Source organism: Crocodylus porosus, unplaced genomic scaffold, assembly GCF_001723895.1.
Source record: "Crocodylus porosus isolate Cpor-Errol unplaced genomic scaffold, CroPor_comp1, whole genome shotgun sequence".
Lineage (NCBI taxonomy): Eukaryota > Metazoa > Chordata > Crocodylia > Crocodylidae > Crocodylus > Crocodylus porosus.
Window position 1 is genome coordinate 129,415,409 of NW_017728906.1, and position 21,966 is coordinate 129,437,374.

Consider the following 21,966-nt stretch of genomic DNA (forward strand, 5'->3'; position numbering starts at 1 on the left):
TGCAGGGAGGGGGCCAAAGGGTGGGGGAGCCATGTGGCTGTGGGGGATAGGGAGCATGGGCTCAGACACAGCTGTAGGGGGGACTTGGCAGGGGCAGCAGAGGGGGTGGGGGGCAAGAGGTGACAGGGAGGCAAACATAGGCACAAAGAGGGGTAAGGGTCTACCTCCCCCCATTGGCTTTTCTCATCACAGTGGAAGGGGGAAGGAATTTAAAATATGACCCCCCCAAATAATTAAATTCTAAACATGGAAAAAATATAATAAATTTATATCCAATGCACATGGAAAATTATACATGGAAAATAATGCATTTACAATTTGCCATGTATAGATTCTGTATACTGGGGAGGGAGTCATCTTCAATTCAAAGTTATCATGGATTTGGGTAAATACAGTAATATCATTTCCATGTTCAAACATTTTGAAATAAAATATTCAATATGAATTCAAAAGCATCTAGGGGGTTCCCCCAGAAACATGGACAGGAATCTATAACAGTGATCAATAAAGTGAATTTGATAAGAGACTGAAAAACTATACCTTGTTCCTTTTACCTGTTGAACTTTGGAAATAATAATGCTATTCTTAGTGAAGTCAGTGGAATGTCAAAATACAGTTCTACTTACAGCATTCACTTTGTTGTCTATTGTATACTTATGTTCTTTACTTTTCCATTTTCTTGCCTCTCACACTTACTTTTTCATGGCAATGACAGAAGGAATCACCCCCAGAGAGCCAATTTAATACCTGTGAGCTTCTGAAAATAGGTCTGAACTACATGGCTAGGTAAAATCTGAAACATACCTAGTTTGTGTCAGATTTAAAACAAATTACTGTTTATAAAACAATAAACAATGTAAAACAAATTATACAGATCAGAAGTCAAACATCATCTTTCTTTACCCTAAGTGTGACATACTGGCTTACTCCTAAACACAGAATTATTTTCATAGGTTTAAAGAGGATTGACCAATGTGTTATGAAATCTGGTAGCTCACAGGAGGAATACATTATATATAGGCCTGATGTGCCCTATAAAATCTTTAAAGCAAATACCATGAAAATCTAACGTTCTATTTGCATCAGAATTTCCTTGTCTTATACTACAAGTGTATTGGTGGAGGTCAGGACCCTTTTCTATCCTGGCTTTTAGTCTATATGTCATGTTCAAATCTTAAGTCATGAAGAAACTCCTAGTTTTTACAGCAACTCTCTGCTGATTGTTCCACTGTCAGTATTTCTCCCTTTTTTCACTTGAAGACATAAAGGTGCACTTTCTCCCTGAGAGTGTAAAATTATACTACTAACAGAGAAAGAGGAAAAAAAATACATACTAACACTATACAGAGATCTATTTTATTGGTAAAACAGCAGATTTCTAAATTTTGTACCTCAACACATTTTTCTAAATATACTCAACAAAGTACATTTTCTTCACTACAGTACTTAAAATCACAGATTGCTATCATTTAATAAACATTTATTTGACAAAATAAGTCATTAACACCATTGTGGAAAATAACAATAATTGCACTTGACTAGAAAATTGGTTATTAACTACACTCCTGATCACAAGATTTGCTAGGGGCTTTTCTTAACCACCATTCAGGCCAGTCCACATTCCATTCACTTTGCAAGCTTTCAGATGTATTTGTTTATATAGATTATGATAACCATCAGTCATTTTGAGGAACATGAAGTTTAACTGTTTATAAACAGCCACTTCTATTGAAAAAAACAACCACAATATGTATTCTCTTCCCCGGAAAAAATAATATTCTTTTTTTAAGGCTATGTTAAGGGACTGTGATTATTATTGGGAGAGTTCTCTCATTCCATAAAACTGCATATTGATACACCTAAAATTTTGGCAACTGACTCCAGAAGCAAGTTAAAAGTTAGATGCCCAATTTCTCTATGAAGTGATAGGAAGAACTGAGTGATGAAGAACTGGATTAATAAATGTTGGCACACTAAGCTGGGGGCACCTAAACTAAGCCAATAAAAAACACCAATAAAACAAGTTCTTGTGCAAGTAAGCACCTCTCTTCCAGATGTAGGTGCCTTCCTGCACCTGTAAATTAAGTACTTATCTATCACAGAACTGGATTATCCACTCAAAAATTTCTACCCTATTTATTTGCTTAAATCCTCTCTGACTCAAATAGCAGATTCTTTTTTTAAATGCAGGGTAGGGGAAGGTGCCCATTCCTTAGATGATAGCTTATGGCTACACCACTCTCCCAGGAAGCAGGAGATCTGTCTTATAGACCCTTCTCAGCCTGAGAGAGTCCAAATCTATGTTACCCAACATCCAAAGAGAGCCTTAAAATCACCAGCCTGAAGGCTAGATCCCTCCCGTAAAAGCTGGGCTATTGTATGGGAAGGCAGGTAAAGCTCAGAGCTAGAGAAAGAACCATAAAGAGTGGCGGGGGGCATAGTTCTGTAACCTCAGAGATGAGAACACTTGCCTGGAGATGGCTGTGTCCTGGGTTAAAGTCCCTGCCTTCAATACTGCTTATGTCTTTTACATTAAAGGCTCATTGACAAAAAACACAAAAACCGTGTTGGGTACCGCATATGTTCTGAAGTGTTGCATGGTTGCAGTTTTTCATATAAACATATTTACACCTAAAATATATCTGTATGTTGTCAAAAAAGGAAAAAACACGTTTACCAAATTCTTTGTAGGCTAATTTTATTTTCCAGAAGTTTCACATATAATATGAATTCACAAAACTTGGTGTGTTCTGAAAAAAATCACATCTCAGAAGGAGCTAAGTGTCCAAAGAGACACAAGGGTGTAGGCTGTAGCCATGTTGGTCTAAGGAGACAGGCAGACAAGGTTCTTTGGGTAAATCTGACATCCTTTATTTGACCAACTCAAATAGTCGGAAAAAATTCTCACATATAGGGCTAAATAAACTTATCATTTTAGCAATGTGTTCGCTGTCCCAATAACAATACCTTGAATACTGGGGTGTTTAAAACATATGACATAAGCTAAGAGCCTAACCATTTCTACTTAGAATTCACTTTTAAAACCTGTTTCAAGCAAAAAATACCTTTACTCCATAACAACAGCTAGGTGGCGCAGCTGGTTAATGCATTAGCTGTTTCGTTTTCAACCCAAGTTAAAGCATGAATTCAGTCAAATACAAAATGAACTTGATAGCCCCATTCTAATTTCAATTGCTTATTCAAGCATAAAAACACAGCATAACTCAGTATTATTAACATTCTCTAATGAAACAAGGCCAAGGTGATCAACCCGAAACGCAGATCAGATCAGAAGAATGGAACAACGGCCAAGCAGTGTAAGGTCATTCAGTTCCCTTCTCTGCTGAAACATATTAATATACTTGCAAAGTGAAGTATTACAACATTTTATACTCTCATTTGATATTTAAAGAGAGCTGGTTGATGCATCAGAAAAGAAGGGAAAGAGCTAGTACAAGTGGTTCAATGAAAATTATGCTCTGCTCATATTACAGCTCAGCTGCTAATTGAAACCACTAAAAACTGCTTGCTTTTTCAGGCTAATGAAAAGCAGAATTGATCCACAGAGGCTCAGGACTTTACTACTGAGAGCACAAGACAAAAAATACACAGCACGACACAGAAAAATATCCTCTTGCTAGGAGTTGCATGACTTCAACACAGAGGAACATACAATATTTTCTTTTTGTATATTTATCCCTGTTCTTTTAAAGAGTTGTTCAAATCACTAACTTTTGTTAAAAAAAAAAGGGCTGTGTATGAGCAGGAATAATATGAATTTAAAAAGTATTTTATATTGTTGAGCTCCTGTTGTCCTCTTTGCACTACAAAATATTTCCCACTACTGATGATATTGTAATGTAAGCCTTACCTTTAGCACAGTACAATAGGATACTGTAACATTTAATATTGAACCTAAACTTATGCTGGCGACAACCTGGGCCTCCCTTCAAATGTATGGACAGAGAAGCAACTGCTAAAGCCATGTGGGTGTGTATGAGGAGGGCAGAAAGAATAATCATGGACTCTTCCAAGAGGATTTAAATGATAGGCCAAAAAGATCCCTTACAACCTCCCAGAGCGATTAAGACTTGTCAAAAAGAACAGACAGGTGCCTAAAACTATCAGATTTAGACAGAAGGAAAAACAGGTCTCTTATAAGCAAATTTTTCTCCAACAAAACCCAAAGGCTGCCATGTAGCAGTTGCCATCTGCTGCCAGAATTTTTGGCAGCGAAAGCAATTAGTGATGACAAGGTTTTGATGGAAGCAGTCATGTGCTTAAAATTAAGCAATTATTAGATTTGGGTCCATGATGTGTAGGATAGATGTCTTCCTCACTGAACATGGAAGATTTTCAATTTAAGTTGTGGGGAGGTAGGCAGGGAAGGCAAAATCCCTGTAAGAAATCCAGCTAAAATAAAATTATACACATGAAAAAATACTAGCAGAAGCTTATCTGTTTATTTACACAAAGTGAAGGATTAGCTCTGTATAAAGTGGATATACAGAGCTTTGAAAATACAAAGTACCAGAAAAAGACTGTGTGTTATAACATAGGGCATTTACCATTCTTGCCCACTGTGTGTCAAAATATATTGCTAACTCTTATGAGAGATTGCAATGGCAATTCTGTGACCACAGCTATTTCTGAGACCACCACAAAAGAACCACAAACAGGGTAGCACGTTAAGGCATTATCTCTGCAAAGATTTCTGTGCATGGTTAATGTCATGCATTGTGAATAAACTACTGAAGTCAACAGAACTACCCTTAATAAGCATGTATGTAAGTTCCTGCAAGAGTAGGAAAGAAGAATAAATCAACCAACATTATCACTGGAATTTTCTCTCCACTTACAAGTTTAAAAACAGATCCCTAACTTAATTTGATTCAAGTTTTTGAGGTTTGTTTCTCTCTTCCCTTTACAGCCAGAAAAAAGATCCAGACCAAATATGCAAGTAAGTATCTCTAATTCCATTGATATATATGTATTTTAAAACATACTCACTGTTCTAAGAGCTGTTCATATTTTGCTAAAGCATCTTTCTCAGCCAAAATTGCTCTCTGTTTTTCAGCCACGGCATTATCTCTTGCTTCTCTCAAATTTCTGAGGAAAAAATATTTTGTTAGACAATTGTTATATATCTTACTATATGATAAAGGATACATAAAAGGATACATTGATTTATCTTTTTCAGTTATTACATTCCTGCTCAGAAAAAATAAAAATATATTTAAAAAGTAGTATAGTATAACCTCCTGAATAAGGCAGGATTGGGACCAAGCACCTGCTGGAAATGTGAAAATTCTGGATTTTTGAAACTGGAGCGGCAGGCGGTCCCAGAGCAGCAGCCGCACATGGAGCAGTGGCGCTGGGTGGTGGATAGCAGCGGTGCGCAAGCTTCCCTCTCTGCTGTTCCGGGACTGGCCACAGCTACTCCCTGATGGAGTGTATTTTTAAAAAGTGCTGGAATTTTGATAATCCCAGATTTATGAGGTTATACTGTAGTAAGAATCTCTTTCCTAACTGGTCTCTGACATTATGTAATTTGGGTATGAAGATGTAAAAAAACCACTATTTACAAACTATTTCTGACCTCTCCCTCACTTCATATACATTTTACTGACCATACTGACTGGGATACTGAGGCCCCCCACACGGTTACAATTAAGACGTGGTTAGCCTGTTAACTGCATCATAAATAGTAACACTGCCATACATTCAAGGAATAAATGGCATGACAAAAAGAGAAACCAGTCATAAAAATATTCCATAAAAGACAAGTAACTTTTTTGTGGCTGGTTGCCATCATGCCTTAAACTGAACATGTGGCAGGGTAACCAGAGCTGGTTCCAGACTCTTGTGCGGTCCTGGGGCTGGGACCCACAATCAACTGAATCAGGGACTTGAACCAGCCCCAGTGTGATCCAGGGGCTGGAAACCCATGCTCCCCCTTGCACTGGCAAGCAGTAATAGTTCCACTGGGATCTGATCCCTGATCCCAAAACTGTATACCCTGCCATGCATGTGTGGCATGAGCAGAGGTGTGACTGTTGTTATTGGGGAAATTAGATTTCCCTTGTGCCATTAAATGAACATGTGCCAGGGGCCTGAGAAAAACAGGCAAAGGTGTGACATGATGATGGGCAACAGATAGCTCAAGAATTCATACTATGAGGAAGATTCAAACTCTATAATCCATTAACAGTAAAAGGATTCTTTCTTAATGGATGAACTTCACTCGAGTATGGGTGTGGACCTTCTAGGATCAAGACTGGGATAATAGATACCAGCTTTTAATTAGAAGGCAAGAGGAGAAACAAAGGACATAAAATCCAGTAAATGATGATATGGCAATGAACACTAGTGGGTAGACAGACAAGGCAGCTAATACTGATGAGAACTGTAGGGAAGTAGATAAAATTAAATGACTATGTAACTCAGAAAGGGTATTGGCTGTTGTACTTATAAACTGCTAAAATGTTTATACCCTAACCCTGGGCAACAGAATAGAGGAAACTGAACTACTAGGAGAAAAAATAAAAATCTATGGAAATCTTGTAGAACAGCAATGACAACTAGAATACAAGTATTAAAGGGTACAACTTGGGTTGTCTACTGATCTCCATGACAACGTTTCAAGGCACAGGCTAGCCAAAATATGGGCATGCAGCAATAACATGACATTTCAAAAGAAGACACGCCCCCAGAGGCCATGCCAGGGAGCAGAGCAGTGTCCCAGAGCCAACGGAGCCTCACGCAGGGCAGGCAGTGACTCCTCCTTAGAGAGGAGGTAGAAATCTCCATCCTTGGAGGTTTTTAAGGCCCAGCTCAACAAAGCCCTGGCTGGGATGATCTAGGTGGGGATGGTCCTGCTTTGAGCAGACAGGTGGACTAAATGACCTCCTGAGGTCCCTTTCAACCCAAATTTTCTATGATTTTCTTTTGTCTGCATCTCAACATATGTCTACTGATTTTTTGTTTATAATAAATCTTTTTGTTATAATAAATCTTTTTGTTATCCCTTTTAATTCACTTGTCAATGATACCTGTAACCCCAGGCCAGCACAGATTTGCTCTTCCCACAGTAAGGGATATCCATCTTTTAGGGGCGACTGGGCATGGGCATGGGCATAGTCCTTCTTGCTGACAAAATCTCCTCTGCTAAGGACAGGCAATGCCTGAGCAAGACAGGGAGGGCTGTCTTAAGCTACTGTCTTCACCAACTGGTCTGTGGTGCACCTCACCTGGTTCTCAGTGGTTAAGCAGCAGACGGAAGAGAAGGGTATGGGGCAGGAGGGCACCCCACGGTGTGCAAACACATGGGAGTGTATCTTAAGGGCGCACCCAGATTGCATCAGAGGCAAGAGTGCCATCATAGTGACACTGAAAAAGTAGGGCTAATTAAGAAGTTCAAAGGATAAAAATCCGGACAAAAAGATGCTTGTTTCCTTATGTAACAACAACAATTACTGCATTAACACACATTTTTGTTTTGCTACATTTAATAAAATGGCAAGTAAGTACAAAACAACCCAAACAAACTTTGAAGATCATCCATAAACACATGCAAGAAGTCCCAACCTTTTTAAATTCCCAAACTTAATTTGCATACTGAATCACACAACACTTCCCAGCAATGTTTTCTCTTTGGGGCCTATTATATAGAGACTGCATCCTAAGTGTCTTAGAATGATACATACAGAGCACAGCTCCTTTCTTTTTCCTTACGGACTACAAGAAACAGTATTTAACTCTAAACACACAGAACAGTTTTATAACTATCCCAGATCATGTTCAAATATTCTGCTCCATGCACATACTCTTTTCATACTAACCATGGCTACAATACCACCTAGCCAACCAAAAAAAAAAAAGAATAAAATTCCAGTAATATCTGTATCGTTATATATTACAAAAAAGATCAAATTTCAACACATTTTTATAGTTTACATGTATGAATTTAGAAAAAATTACTGTCAACTGTTATCAAACATGGGATGAAGTTGTATTCAACTGCAACTGGGAAGAAGCAGTAAATCTTGAGAAGATGCTAGCTTACATAACTTCCTATGGCTATGAAGGTATTAAAAGGGTGCAGGTCTCTTATTCCCTTTCTGTCAGTCTTGATTTTTGTGGGTGTTATGTATGTATATTACAATAAACAGCAGTTATGTGCATATCCATTCAGGCTTAAGCGCATACCATCTTTCAGTCCCACTGTCTGCTTTGTGATGCAACTGAACTAACTGGTACCAGGGTGAAATAAAGGCTGTTGTTAGAAAGTCTTGAAAATGATGGAAGCTAGTCATTTTGGGAGCTGTTAATGCCATAGCACAGACAGTATCATTAATGAGCATTACTTACACTAAAGTTTGAGTAACAACATAGGCTGGGACATCACATTACCTTCAAATAATTCCTGGGCTGCTGAGATCAGAACTGAAACATGTGAAGGATACTGTTAACAGAAAGGTGATCAACAATAGTAACTATAACTAACTCCTTCTGAAACTGGTAGTGAGGATACAGGTGAGCAAAAATCCATTAAATAGTCACAGAACAATGTGACCTTGCCTACTGTCTGCCACTCCTTGATGCTGAAAAAAGGATCAAATGTGTCTGGTGCTGGAAACTCTATTTGTAACAGAAAAATGTTAGGTATTCATCCAATCAGTCTCTGAAGTTGGTTTTGTTCATCAGAAGGGGAGTTAAATGAAGTCCTAAGGTGATCCTCAAGAGCCTAACAATGATTTATTGCTCATAAGGTTACTGTTCCATTTCATCCGAGTCATCCTACACGCAGCACTCTACAAAAGTGATGCTTGGGTGCCCTCAAGAAAAAGTATTGCCTGAGATGAGAAAAGAGCTGGGGATAACTCAGTAGAGTTAATCTCTGGTGCCTGAAAGTGAATACATGTACATGTTACTACTGCTGCTAAAGTCAGTGCAAGCTAGTTTTGGCAAAAATCAAGCAAGTCTTCACTGACTTCTGAAAATAGGGCTATATTAAGATGCTGCATTGTGTCTTTCCAAGAAGATGGAGCTTTCAAACAAGGGAAGCTGGGTAGGCTCTTTAGAGCAGAATAGGATACGATTTCTTTTAATGGAATCCTGAGCTTCTCAAAGGAATTCTAGATTGGTATTGGTGATAAATATTCAGAGTCAAGTAGAGGAGGCATAATGAAAGAACTTCAACTGATATCCCCCAGCCATGTCTCCATGCCAATGAAATGTCCAAACTGCTGGACAGCAGAGCCACAAGTTGACCAGAGATACCTAGAAAAAAAAGCTTTTCAATTGTTAAGGAAGGTGATGTCAGTAAAGAAGTATGTGAATGCTTAATCTTCTCACACCCTGCAAGCTCCTTTTGTGAACAAAATGCTTCCTCCTGTCTCTTTGCCAGCATAAGGTTATGAAGAGAACTAAGAGTAGCCCCAACAAAGTTTTCAGTGGCAATATAGACTGTGGTGTAGTCTGTTTTGATGGAGCCTATGGTGCTTGGACTGGAAATTCCATCATTTGACATACATGTGAATAGCACCAAGGCTTGCGTGGCAGGGATCTTTGCAGGAGACAAGCAGACATAAAGATGGAGTGCCAGAATGGTTTGACTGAAAAATTCATGAAGCCAAGTGAGTTTCAGATAGCTAAGCAGACTGTAGATCCTTTGAATTTGCCACAGGGCCTGAATGTAGCCTCAAGGAAGGCAAGCCTAAATATACTTCATTATTGACAGGTTAGCTGGCTTGTGAACAAGAGTTTTGGGTAGCTATGTGAGGTGGTTCCAAAGAAACTAATAATGTTGGGGGTATCAACAGAGGAAACTTAAGGACCCCAAGGTGAACCAAGCCTACATCTGTATTTTACCTTCACATGAAAGCACTCTTGCACTTCCCCAGCAAACACGTTTAAAATACTTTTGCAGCTTAGTTCTAGAGGCACTAAATCCCTATTAGTAGCTGCACAGAGGCCCCTGAATTTTTTAATGTGGGCAAACCAACACACATATGTATCTCTTCCTAATTTTGTTCTTGGAAACAACTGCAATGTAGATAAATGTAAAGTGATATACCTGGGCAAAAACAACCCACACTATAACCTACATTATGATGGACTCTACATGAGATAGTACCACACAGGAAAGAGATTTTGGGAGTCATTGTGGACAGCTCGCTAAAAATATCAGCTCAGTGCTTAGCAGCCATCAAAAAGGCTAACAAAATGTTAGGATTTATTAAGAAGGGAATTGTAAACAAAATGGAAACTATTATGCTCCTTTATAATTCCACTATGCATTCACATCTTGAATACTGTGCCCAGTTCTGGTCTCCTCACCTCAAAAAGGATGTAGAAGAAGTAGAGAAAGTACAGAGAAAGGTAACAAGGATGATTAGCAGGATGGAGCAGCTTCCACATGAGGAGAGACTAAAGAGCCTACACCTATTTAGTTTAGAAAAGAGACACTTGAAAGGGAACCTGATAAGGGTTTACAAAATACTAAATGGTGAAGAGAAAGTAAATAGGGATTTATTATTCACTATCTCTCACAATAAAAGAACTTGAGGTCATAAAATGACACTAGAAGGTAGTAAGTTTAAAACTAACAAAAGGGAGTTCTTTTTCACACAGTGTGTAATTGCCTCCAGATGTTGTGAAAGCTGACAGCTGACCTAGATTCAAAAAGGAACCGGACAAATTACTGGAGGAAAGGGACATCAGTAGCTATTAAGCATGGGAGTTAGGGATAGATACAGCCTCTGACTGAATTAGAACTTCCTCAACTTAAATACTGGAGGTTGCAACTGAGAGGAACAGTGAGAAAAACACCCTGGTCATGACTACTTCACTCTCCTTTTTAGCATCCACACTCTGCCACTGTGTGACATAGGAGAATGGACAGGATGGACCCAAGGTCTTGCCCAATAAATGGCAATTTTTATGTTCTTATGAAAACTTCCCCCCAAAAAATCAGCCCAAAGCAGATACCTGACATGGAAAATTTAAACCCAAATGCTCTGAGTTTAGTAGTGTTATCAAGAATTGAAAATATTTTTTTATAATGGATAGTACCTTGGGCAAAATTAAATACAGTTGCTGACCACCTATTTGACTATAGCAAACTTTTGACAGAGTTTGCATCCAGTTAGAAAGGGATGTATTAACCCTTAACTATGGTCTACATACACATTTCCTCCAAATTGCCAATATTGACATGGAACTGTTTTCCAGTGAGTGATCTGGCATACTATCTGCAACATAGATAGTATCACCTTTAAACATAAATCTTATGTTAAGGTAAACACATAACTGGTTCAGTAACTACAAGCAAAGAGTAACTATTCATGGATCAATGTCTGATTGGCAGAAGATCTCAAGTGAAATTTCAGAGTGCTCAGTTTTGGGTCTAGTGTTGCTTAATTTTTTTCATGACTTGGATGCAGGGATAGAGAGAATACTGATGCAATTTGGAAACAACACACTACTAGAAGGAATAACAAACACTTTGGAGGATAGAATAATAAAATTCCAAAGTTTTTCAAGAAGTCTGAGAATAAGACAAAAAGTAACAAAATAAAATTCATCAGAGACAAATGTACAGTGCTACTCAGATACAAATATATCAGGAATTAGCTGGTTTGTCAATAACATTGTGAGAAGGATCTGGGATTCAGGGTAGGTCACAAACTCAACATGAGTCAGCAACGTGATTATGCCATAAGGAAAGTAAATGCATTTCAGGTTACAATAACAGTAGCACTGTACACAATACGTGGAAGATAATAAATAGCATTACGCTACTTAGACCTAGATAAGCCACAGCTGAAGTTCTGCACCCAGTTTTCGGCTCCATATTACAAGTGGGACCGAGAAACTAGAAATTCAGAGCTGATCAAGAAAGATGATAAAGGGGTTGGAAAGATGTCAATACAAGGATAGGCTGAAGCATCTAGGTATTTTAGTCTGGAAAAAAAAAAGGAGATTTAGGAGAGGAGGAAATGACACGATGGCACAGCATTTGAAAGGATAACAAAGATGGGAACATTCTTCCCTTGCTATAGAGGGCAGGATTCACAAAAATGGGTTCAAACTTCAGCAAAGCAAATTTAGATCCAATTTTAGGAAAAATTAACTATAAATAAAGTAGAAGAATGGAACAAGCTGTCTAGGGGAGATAAAGGAATCTTCTTCACTGGAGGTTTTTGAGATGCTGAACAGGTGTCTATCTGAGATGGTTTAGAAATAGGAAATGGTACATTTGTGCACACAGTTAGACTAGATGACCCTCGAGATCACTTCCAAAGCTATGCCATTTCAGACATCATTTTTTTGAAAACATGAAAATGCTTTCAATTCGTTTTCCTCTATCTTCCTCATCACATTCAATTCATCCTCTTTTCCACATCACCTCAATCCCAAAGTTTACCTCCAACATTTACAATAAGTTATAGAACACATTTTATGCAAAATAACTTAACTATGAAATAACCTAGCATTGCACAGCTAGCAAGACACAAATAACAAAATAGGTAATTTATTATAACAAATTCATTGATGACATGATAAAGCAAAAAACTTAAATTTTAACTTTTATTGCAAAAATATAATTCTATCCTGAAGATAATTTTGCGTGAGCATATTTAAGTTGATTTAGAATGGGTCATAATTAAGCCATTTTCTACACTTCGAAAGGGAGACAACTTACTTTAGATAATATATACACTTTTTTCGATCATTTTTACTTAAAATGGTCTACAGGTTTTTAAAAAACCCATCTTACCCACCTGTTTTCACGTTCATACATCTCCTTTGAAGCACTTCGAAGCTGCTCAATCTCTTGATTTGTTTTCAATCTAATTTGTTCCAATTCTTCACGCAATTTGTTTTCATATTCTGTTTTATAACGATCCCTGAAAAATGTTTAAAAAAATCTAACTTATATTATTATAACATGGTACTCTGCATAAGTAAAGCTACATTTTTCTTCCAAACGTGATCTACAAGGTCTGTTCAAAAAGTATTGAGACTGTGTGTGTCTTTGTGGTACAAAAGTATTGGGTGGGGGTCGTGGCTTTGCTGAACATGTCTGGCATGTTGGGACTCCTCTGGACAGGTCTGCAGCTCATGGTGTTTCCCTAGCTTTCTGTGGCCAGCGGTTGAAGTAAAATTGTGTGTGTCCCCTTTTGTTATGTCAGAGTGTCCAGAACACATGTATATTTAATTTTGCATGAAAATTGAGAAAACAGCAAGTGAAACATTTGAATTACTTAAAATAGAATTTGGTGATGACACTATGAGCTGTGCATGAGTTTTTGAATGGTATCGTAGGTTTCACAGATTTCATAGACATCGGGGCTGGAAGGGACCTCAGAAAATCATTGAGTCCAGCCCCTGCCCCAGAAATGTAGGGCCCAAAACTGGACACAGGAATCCAGGTGAGGCCTCACCAGTGCTGAATGGAGGGGAAGAATCACTTCCCTTAATCTGCAAGTGATACTCCTGCTAACACTACTTAAGAGGCTGTTGGGTTTTTTTGCAACAAGATCATACTGTTGGCTCAGATTCAGCTTATGGTCTACTGTAACCTCCATGTACTTCTCTGCAGTACTACAGCTCAGGGCTGCAAAGGATGTACCCTGATTGCCTTAGCACCCAGAGAACCTGTGACAACAGCATTCAATCCAGTACCAACTATAGCACGCACAGGAACGTGAATATGGCTGGTGGTGGGGCTCATATTTGCACAGCATCCTACTAGGTGGGTCATCTTCCTCAGGAAACAGGGCATCTAGACTGTCCCCTAGGCTGGGGTCAAGTCAAACCCACATCTTTGCCTTTCCAGAAGACTGCCCTACAGGAAGCTTCCACTCCTCTTGGGCTACAGGGTAGGAAGGAAAGGGGCCAGCAGGAGCCGAGCGAGAGGGAGCCTGACTGTGGCTTTGTGATGATGATGAAGAATGAGGAATCTTAGGTTTTGAGGCACCTTGTGCATCTCACATTAAATAGCTGTTGCTTAAAAGGGACAAACAGCCCTGGGACCAGGGACTTTACTACAGGGTCTCCACCTCCCAGCTGAGCACCATGACCACCAAGCATAGAGCAAATCTTAAAGAAGGATGATCATTGGTCAAAGTGAGAAGTGTTCCAGATGCCCTTCAACATCCCAAAATGATGAAAATGTGGCAGTGGCTCACAGTTTGGTTCAAAATGACAGGCACTAACTGTCCGAGAGATTACAGTAGAAGTTGGAATTTCTAATGGTTCATGTAATTCAATTCTAACCAGTGATTTGGGAATGAAACAACTAGAAAAATGACCAGAAAAGTGGGTGTCCAACTCGTGGATGCTTCACCATGACAACATGCCTGCCCACTCAGCACAGCTTGTGAAGCAACTTTTAGCCAAATTTTAGCTAAATACTATATCCCACAAGCACCACAGCTTCCATATTCACCTGATATGGCCCCATACAACTTTTTTCTCTTCCCTCAACTAAAGAAAACCTTGAAAGGAAGAAGATTTTGTGATGTGGAAACCATAAAACAAAATGGGACTGAGCAACTTTAGAAATTCCACAAATTGCTCATCAGAGGTGCTTCCAACAATGGAAGAAACGTTGGGAGAAGTGTGTGGCTGCAAAAGGAGCATATGTCAAAGGAGATTAAGCTGAAACCCCTGTAAATAGAATATTTTGTTTCCTACAGCATCAGTCTCAATACTTTTTGAACAGCCTTTGTATGCTGCTTATTTTATGCTGCCGTTTTCTTGACAGAATAATTGGCCTACAATAACTTGGTGAAGACCCAGATGACTAGCAAAGGACAGTCTAGAGAAGCAACAAAATAATTAGAGGTCTATAAAACTTGATATCCAAGGAAAGCTTAGAAGAACTGGGGCTATTTAGTCTGGAGAGGAGATGACTGAAAGGGTATTAGAGAAAAGTCTACAAATACAAAAATGGTTGTTGTAAACAGAATGGCTCAATTATTTTCTCTGTTGTCCACAGTGGACTAGACAAGTAGTAATCAGTTTAAACTGTACCATGGGAAATTTAGACTGGGAATTAAGAAGAATCTTTTCACTATGAGAGTGGTTAAGCACTAAAACAAACTGCCTAGAGATGAAACTTCCAAAGGTGAAAAGCTTGAGGTTGAAAGTAACTATCTCCTGAGTTTAAACAATCATGTGGTTGAACATATAACTACTAGTGCATTTTACATGCACACACACACACACACACACACACACACACACACAGAAACACTCTTACAATAATTTTTTATTACTAAAATAGGGTAACTAACCATTTACTAAGACAGACATTTTCAAGTGCCCAGCACTGGTTTAATTATACCCTTTTTATGGTGAATTAGCCAGCATGGAACACAGTAGGGAGGGAATTGCTCAGGCAAATTACATGTTTTAAGTTTTCATAAAACCTAGCCCACCATTAAGTTTCAGAAAAAATACCCTGTTACAGGCAGGAAATAAGTCATGTCACCAGGTGCATTCTTGTAAAAATAATACAAAGGCCCAAGCTTTTTTAATACAACAGTCTAAATCAGGGAGTGTCTCAGACTTTAGGAGATAGAAAAAAAATCTTGGAATAATGGCTGAGAGGAACAATTTTTTTCCATCTTGATGCATAACATACTAGCACGGTGTATTTCATATGCTGGAACAGAATGTTATATATATTTTTAGAGAAATTTTTCCTTATAATGGAGAATGCTACAGAATGGAGGCCAGAACTGGATAGGACAATTTTCCTGGTGTTCTTAGAAATAATATCTAGACTCAGAGGCAACTTAGTGTTACAGCAGGAAAGCAGGTCTGGGGGATTTGCAAAATAATTCTAACAGCAGAATCATTATCTATTGCTCACAACTGCACTACTGCCTGAATATGTGATCTATCAAAGCAAACGGTGAACCTTAGAGGTCATGTGAAAACAGATGTATTGAGTTCAAAGGCATGTAGTTCCCTAAGATAAGAAGGAAGAACTCTGTCATCCTTATACATTCACATAAGATCTCTCTGGAATGATATCAGTCATGATCAAAACTGGTTTGCCTTGAAACAGAAGACATGCTGCATGAGCCAAATGAATTATCCTGAGCTCCAATACATCTATGTGAAGATGAGTTTTCTCATGTGACATGTTTATGCCAACTGGTGTGAAGTTTCTTTGGCAGGCAGATGGACTTCAGTCATTTTTCTACAGAACAAAGGTAAATCTTATCATATTAAGTGATGATTATACATGATTGATTGTGGATTAGTAATCTTACACAAGTTCTATATCTGAAAATTGTTTTGCAATTGAAATAGGAACTCTGTTCTGACCCCAAACATATCATTGCAGACTCTTGTAGTCTAGAAGGCACCAATGATTGATCCTCCCTTGCTGATTCTGAGCCACAATATGAAAACGTGCAAAATGTAATAAATCCCTGTCATAAGGTGCCCTCTAGGGGTGACTGTGAAGCCCCTGGAGTCCCTCTAGCCTTTGCTCACTCTGCTCTCATTAAACAGTCACTCCTTTTCTTGCCCAACACACTTTCATGAATCTTACTTGTATGTGAGGGAGGCTGCCTGGGCTTCCCAAATTGCTCTCTGTCTCCAGTGACCACCAGGTGTCTGTGGTCTCGGCTCCAGGGCTAATTGCATGGCTCCAATCCATCCCTACAGCACATCCCATATGTCTTGCAGGTGCCATCACTCACTGATGTTACCTTCCACTTAGCCCCTCCTTTGGGCTCCTGGACCCTCTCTTGTCCCACACATTCAAGCCATCAACTCTCAGCCCCTCAATCTGGGCTTTGAACCCTTCCCTGCGTCCCTAGGAACCTCCTCCTCCCCTCAGCTGCTGGATGTACTCTCTAAGTTGCCATTCCAGAGCTGCAGCCCTCCTGCTGAGTGATGTTCCCTCACCAGCCTCCAGGATGTTACTGCTGGCTCCACTCAAGTCTGACCTTATACCCTGCCTATGCACCGTCTTCCTCCAGGGTCAGAGGACTCCATAATCTGCCTGGCTGCACTTGCAGGCTTCCTCAGCACTAGCCTGTCTGCTTCTTAAAGTGGCAGGAACACCAAGCCCCTGCCACAATCCCATATGTGATCTATTGAGGTAAGCTGCCTTAGGTGAGTCAATTGTCAAGGAAATGGTAAACTTGGCTCCACAATAGTATCTCTTGGTTCCATAAATATGCTGCCACTACATTGATGTATCTTATGATGTATCACATCTTTGGAACTGGTCACCTGAATAGCAGGGCTCCATACTGAAAAAAAACAAGGTTCTCACTTGAATTTTTCAGGATTCATTGTATACTAATAAAATAATTGCCATAAAGCAAACTTTCTCTTTGGGTTTCTTTAGTGTTGTAGACTGACTCCCAAAAATCTTTAAAAACTTCTTTATATACTTCTCTTAAATATTGTGTGTAATACGAAAGACAAGGATTTCTTAGAGTGTTGATTTCCGTAACATGGAAGATAGTGAAATGCACCATATCATGGAAGATACCAAAATCCACCTTATATACTTTCTGGATCATCATGGCCACAACATCAGTCACAGTACCATAACATGGAAGATACTGAAATCTGCCTTCTCCCCCATCTTCCAGCTGTTGTTCATTATACTGTGCTGGTGTTTACACCTTAGACCTAAAGAATGCCTTGCATTCAAAAGCTTGCTAACTAACCCAACTATGTAGTTGGTCCAATATAAGATAGCACCAAAGAAATCCTAGCTTCTTGCATAATTCCTCGCCTCTCCTGGCTACAACATCATTGTAACACTACCATGTGATAGGAAAAAAACAAAGCCTAATTCTGATCTGTCATAAACAGATCTGAACAAACTCTTGTGAAATCAATAGACATTTACTTTAATGGGATTTTAACATAAGAACTTGCCTGGATGTTACATATTTCTCATATACTTCTTCTCTAGCTTTTTTGGCATCCTCCAACTGAATCTGGAGTCTTTCAAGACGATCTTCTTCATGGGCACGGCGAACACTGAGCTCCATATTCTGGCGATTAAGATAGTCTTTATCCTTTTGCAGCAAATTAATGGACTGCTGTAATGTTGTCACCTACAGACAAAACAAACGTATTGGTTTGCAGTAGATAAAAATTAAAATTAAGCAATTAAAATAAAACATTAAAATAAAAAAATTAAATTCCCTTGTTATTGCTATAACTTAAATCACAAGTTATAAACCCAATTCAAATGGAACCAAAATTTAATATAAAATATCTTAAGACCTAAACTTACTATACCTTTTGAAACATTTACATAAAAATGCTGAATCTATAATCCTCTATCAAAACGTCAAGGGACACATTATTTTCTAACTTTGGAAAAAAAGGATATAACTTTTGAGGTCAAGCCTTAGAAATTTGCCACAATAGGTCATATGAATTAAGGGCTTGATCCTGTGGGGAATCCATAAGCAATACATCATTCTCCATTTTCTAATATACTAAAAATCTAAAATGTATAACGATTTGCAAACATTAAGCTTCATTAATTAATTATGTTACATTAATTAATTAAACATTAGTTGCATAAATTAGTGCAGTTATAGTGGACTTGTCTCAGTACTAAACATACCAAAAATTCATGGAAAGTCTCTATTTATTTGTAAATTATGTTTTAATCATTGTATTAATGAATGAGAATGCACCCATCTCTACAAAACAAACAAAACACAAACAGAAAAAAAATTCAAATTGATTATTTAAATCAATCCATTTCATGTGAGATATTTTGTCTTGAGGTAAGCTTTAATCATGCATGTCACATCATGTTTATAAAAAAAATGCAGTTGCTCTTAAAACCTGAAAATATGTAGCTTTGGTGTGTACTGTTTTCTTTTATATTTGCATGTGACTTTGCAAGCTTTAAATGAAGTGTCTAAAAATTAAACTGTAGTGTTTTATGTTTCTGGTGACTTTTTTAAAGAAAATTTGAGCATGAAAACATATTTTAGTTATAAATGATGATCCTGTAAACTCAAGATTTAAAAAACAAAACAAAACAAAACAAAAAACACCCCCCAAAAAACCCAACAGATTGAAAAACCTCTTTCTTCAGACATTATAACAGTAATACATTCGGTAAGTTACATTATGTTGTCATGACATCTGTGCAACCACAAGATTTTCAGTGAAATTTTTCAGATGTAATTGAAAGTTAGAAAAAATCGAGTTATGCATCAGTAACTAAGACCTCCGGCACATGTTTACTTAATGGCACAATGGAATTTGTTCCTCAGTCTCAGCAATTTCTTCTGCCATGCTACATGTGCATGGCAGGATACATAGTTATGGGACCAGGATCAGATCCCAGTTATCCCAATACTAGTTGCCAGTGCACAGGAAGCCCTTGCACTAGCAAGTAGAAAGCTGAGTGCCCATTGAACTAGTGTGGTGTTGAACTCACTTCTGTATGGTCCTAGGGCTAAAACCGATAATCAGCTGATTGTAGATTTCAGCTGTGGGACCATACTGAGGCTGATCTCAGACCTCTGCCTTGTAACTGGAATCAGGTTGCATGGCTTATTTCCCATTTTATCATCTCATTAATTTCATGAGTGTGGCCAGGTCACTATTTAAGACATGATTAACTGGTTAATCACCTCTTAAGTGTAACATTTGCCAAGGGTCTGAAGTTTCTTTAAAATATACTGTCTCCAAACACACTCTTACTAATGTGTTTGGTTCACAATCTGTTGCAGCTGGAAACTTTTTTGCCTTAGAAATACCCATAAAGAGGGAACTAGTCCTGCTTCTCCCTGTGCCCCTGGGCTGAAGGCATTAGGGCAGCACATACTTTCCCACTTGTCAGTTTCTTCTCAACCAGAGATCTACCTTACTTTTGACCCTGGGGAAGAGGAGGAGGGCAGGGTCTGAATATGTATGTAGACAATACAACCTCAAAAAACTTCAGTTTGTGAGAAGCAATTTTGCTTCCTTTTAAAAGTAACTCTCCACACCATTTGCATTAATGGATGACTCAAAAGCATGGCCACATACATGAAAGTGAATCTTGAACTCCCCTTCTTAAGCAAACAGGACTGGTGTGTCAAGTTCATCATCTGCTTTAGAGGTTTCTGCGGTGGCATAAAGCTTCATAAAAGTATGAAGGGAGCTCCAAGTAGCTGCTTTGTAGATATCAGCTGTGGCAATGTTACACAGGGATGCTATGTACCAGTAAGTAGTCTGGGCTCTGGTGAAACGTGCCCTATTACTAATAGTAGGTTCACCTCAATCGTATGTTATGTCAAAATTATTTATAATTGTATGTAGTCCAAGATCCATTTAGATAGTCTCCAGGCTTTTATCCTTGCGATTTCTGATCTCACAACTACCAATACAGCCAAGGAAACGTTTTGAATGGCTTGGTTCTGTGAAGGTAATAATCCAATGACCTTTCCACATTTAGAAAATTCAGCAAAATCTCCGCCTAGGAGAAATCAGGTTGTGGGAAGAACACTAAGCAATTAATATGATGCCTGAAATTAAAGTCTGTGACACCTTTGGGCAGGAACTTGGGCTGAGTTACAGAGTTACTTTATCTGGGTAGAACGTAGCATGGAGGGGAAATCTTCCACTTGTACTTGGATCTCACCTACTTGCCTTGTTGATGCAATTCCTAAAAGGAAAATTTGTCACGGACAACCATGCCAACCAGGGAAGATGGGTTGGGACAGGAATAAAGATACCTGTTTAGAAACCTACTTCTATTTTAAGCAAGGCACCAGGCCTTGCAATGGACCCAAATGCCTGTTGTGTCACCATATCAATACAGACCATGTCATCAGTGAACCTAATGAAAAGGAATACAACAACCAAGGTTCATTCATCTGCAACCCTACCAACGTCATATATGCTGACACCTATTTAAATAATGCCCCTCTGTTGTTTACTGCAGAAAGACTGGGTGTCTTTACATGCAAGAATGAATGAACACTAATTTGACATCAATTGCAGAAAGACACAAAAGCCTGTGGTAGAACACTTCAACCTCTCTGGATGCTCCATTGAGGACCTCAGGATTGCAGTTTTTAGGGGGAAAACATTGAAAACCAATTTGAATGGGAAATGGTGAAACAAGAAATCATCCCCAAATTGTACCGCATTATGCATGGTTTAAACAGGGACTATGGCTTCTTAACTTATTACCTGGATTAGCTTTTGTCATCACCTTGGTTCCTATAACTTTACTGTTCATTTGCTTTTCTCTTCTAGCACTTCCCTCCTCCCCCTCTCCTCTCCTCTCCTCCAGCTTTTGTATTCTAATTTCTCTCTTTGTACTCTGCTTTTTCCACATCCTTTCACAGGATTTCAAGTGAACTTGGGCTCACAAAAGCTTGTGCTCTCTCTATCTATACAACCTTACTTAGTTTATAAAGGTACATATTGGTAGGTGTTTTGCCAGTAGGTCACGGGAAGTTATTATTCCCCTCTGTTCACCACTGGTGAGGTCACATCTAGAGTACTGTGTCCAGTTTTGGGCCCCCTAATACAGAAAGGATGTGGACAGAGTCCAGCAGAGGGTGACAAAAATGGTGAGGGGGCTGAGGGACATGACTTATGAGGAAAGACAGAAAGAACTGGTCTTCTTTAATCTGGAAAAGAGAAGACTGAGAGAGGACTTAATAGCAGCCTTCAACTACCTGAAAAGGGATTCAAAAGAGGACAGAGCTAGACCATTCTCAGTGGTGGCAGATGACAGAACAAGGAGCAATGATGTCAAGTTGCAGCAAGGGAAGATTAGATTAGATATTAGGAAGAATTTTCTCATTAGGAGGGCAGTAAAACACTGAAACAGGTTACCCAGAGAGGTGGTGGATGCTCCATCCTTACAGATTTTCAAAACCTGGCTTGACAAAGCTTTGGCTGGAATGATCTAGTTGAGGATGGTCCTACTTTGAGCAGGGGGTT

The 21,966-nt window shown here is 38.8% G+C and overlaps 1 protein-coding gene and 1 long non-coding RNA gene across 2 annotated transcripts in view; both read right to left on the bottom strand.

The window, feature by feature from the left end:
- Positions 1-848, bottom strand: part of LOC109306448 — a 20,785-nt gene extending 19,937 nt beyond the window's left edge. The window contains exon 1 of the long non-coding RNA XR_002099994.1: positions 835-848. This is a non-coding gene — a long non-coding RNA (uncharacterized LOC109306448). The remainder of the gene's footprint in view (positions 1-834) is intronic.
- Positions 1-21,966, bottom strand: part of PIBF1 (progesterone immunomodulatory binding factor 1) — a 182,403-nt gene that overhangs the window by 127,794 nt on the left and 32,643 nt on the right. Inside the window, exons 8-10 of the mRNA XM_019529805.1 lie at positions 17,929-18,110; positions 12,789-12,914; positions 5,011-5,109 (exon numbers count right to left, since the gene is read on the bottom strand). Coding sequence (XP_019385350.1) covers positions 5,011-5,109; positions 12,789-12,914; positions 17,929-18,110 — 407 coding nt within the window. The remainder of the gene's footprint in view (positions 1-5,010; positions 5,110-12,788; positions 12,915-17,928; positions 18,111-21,966) is intronic.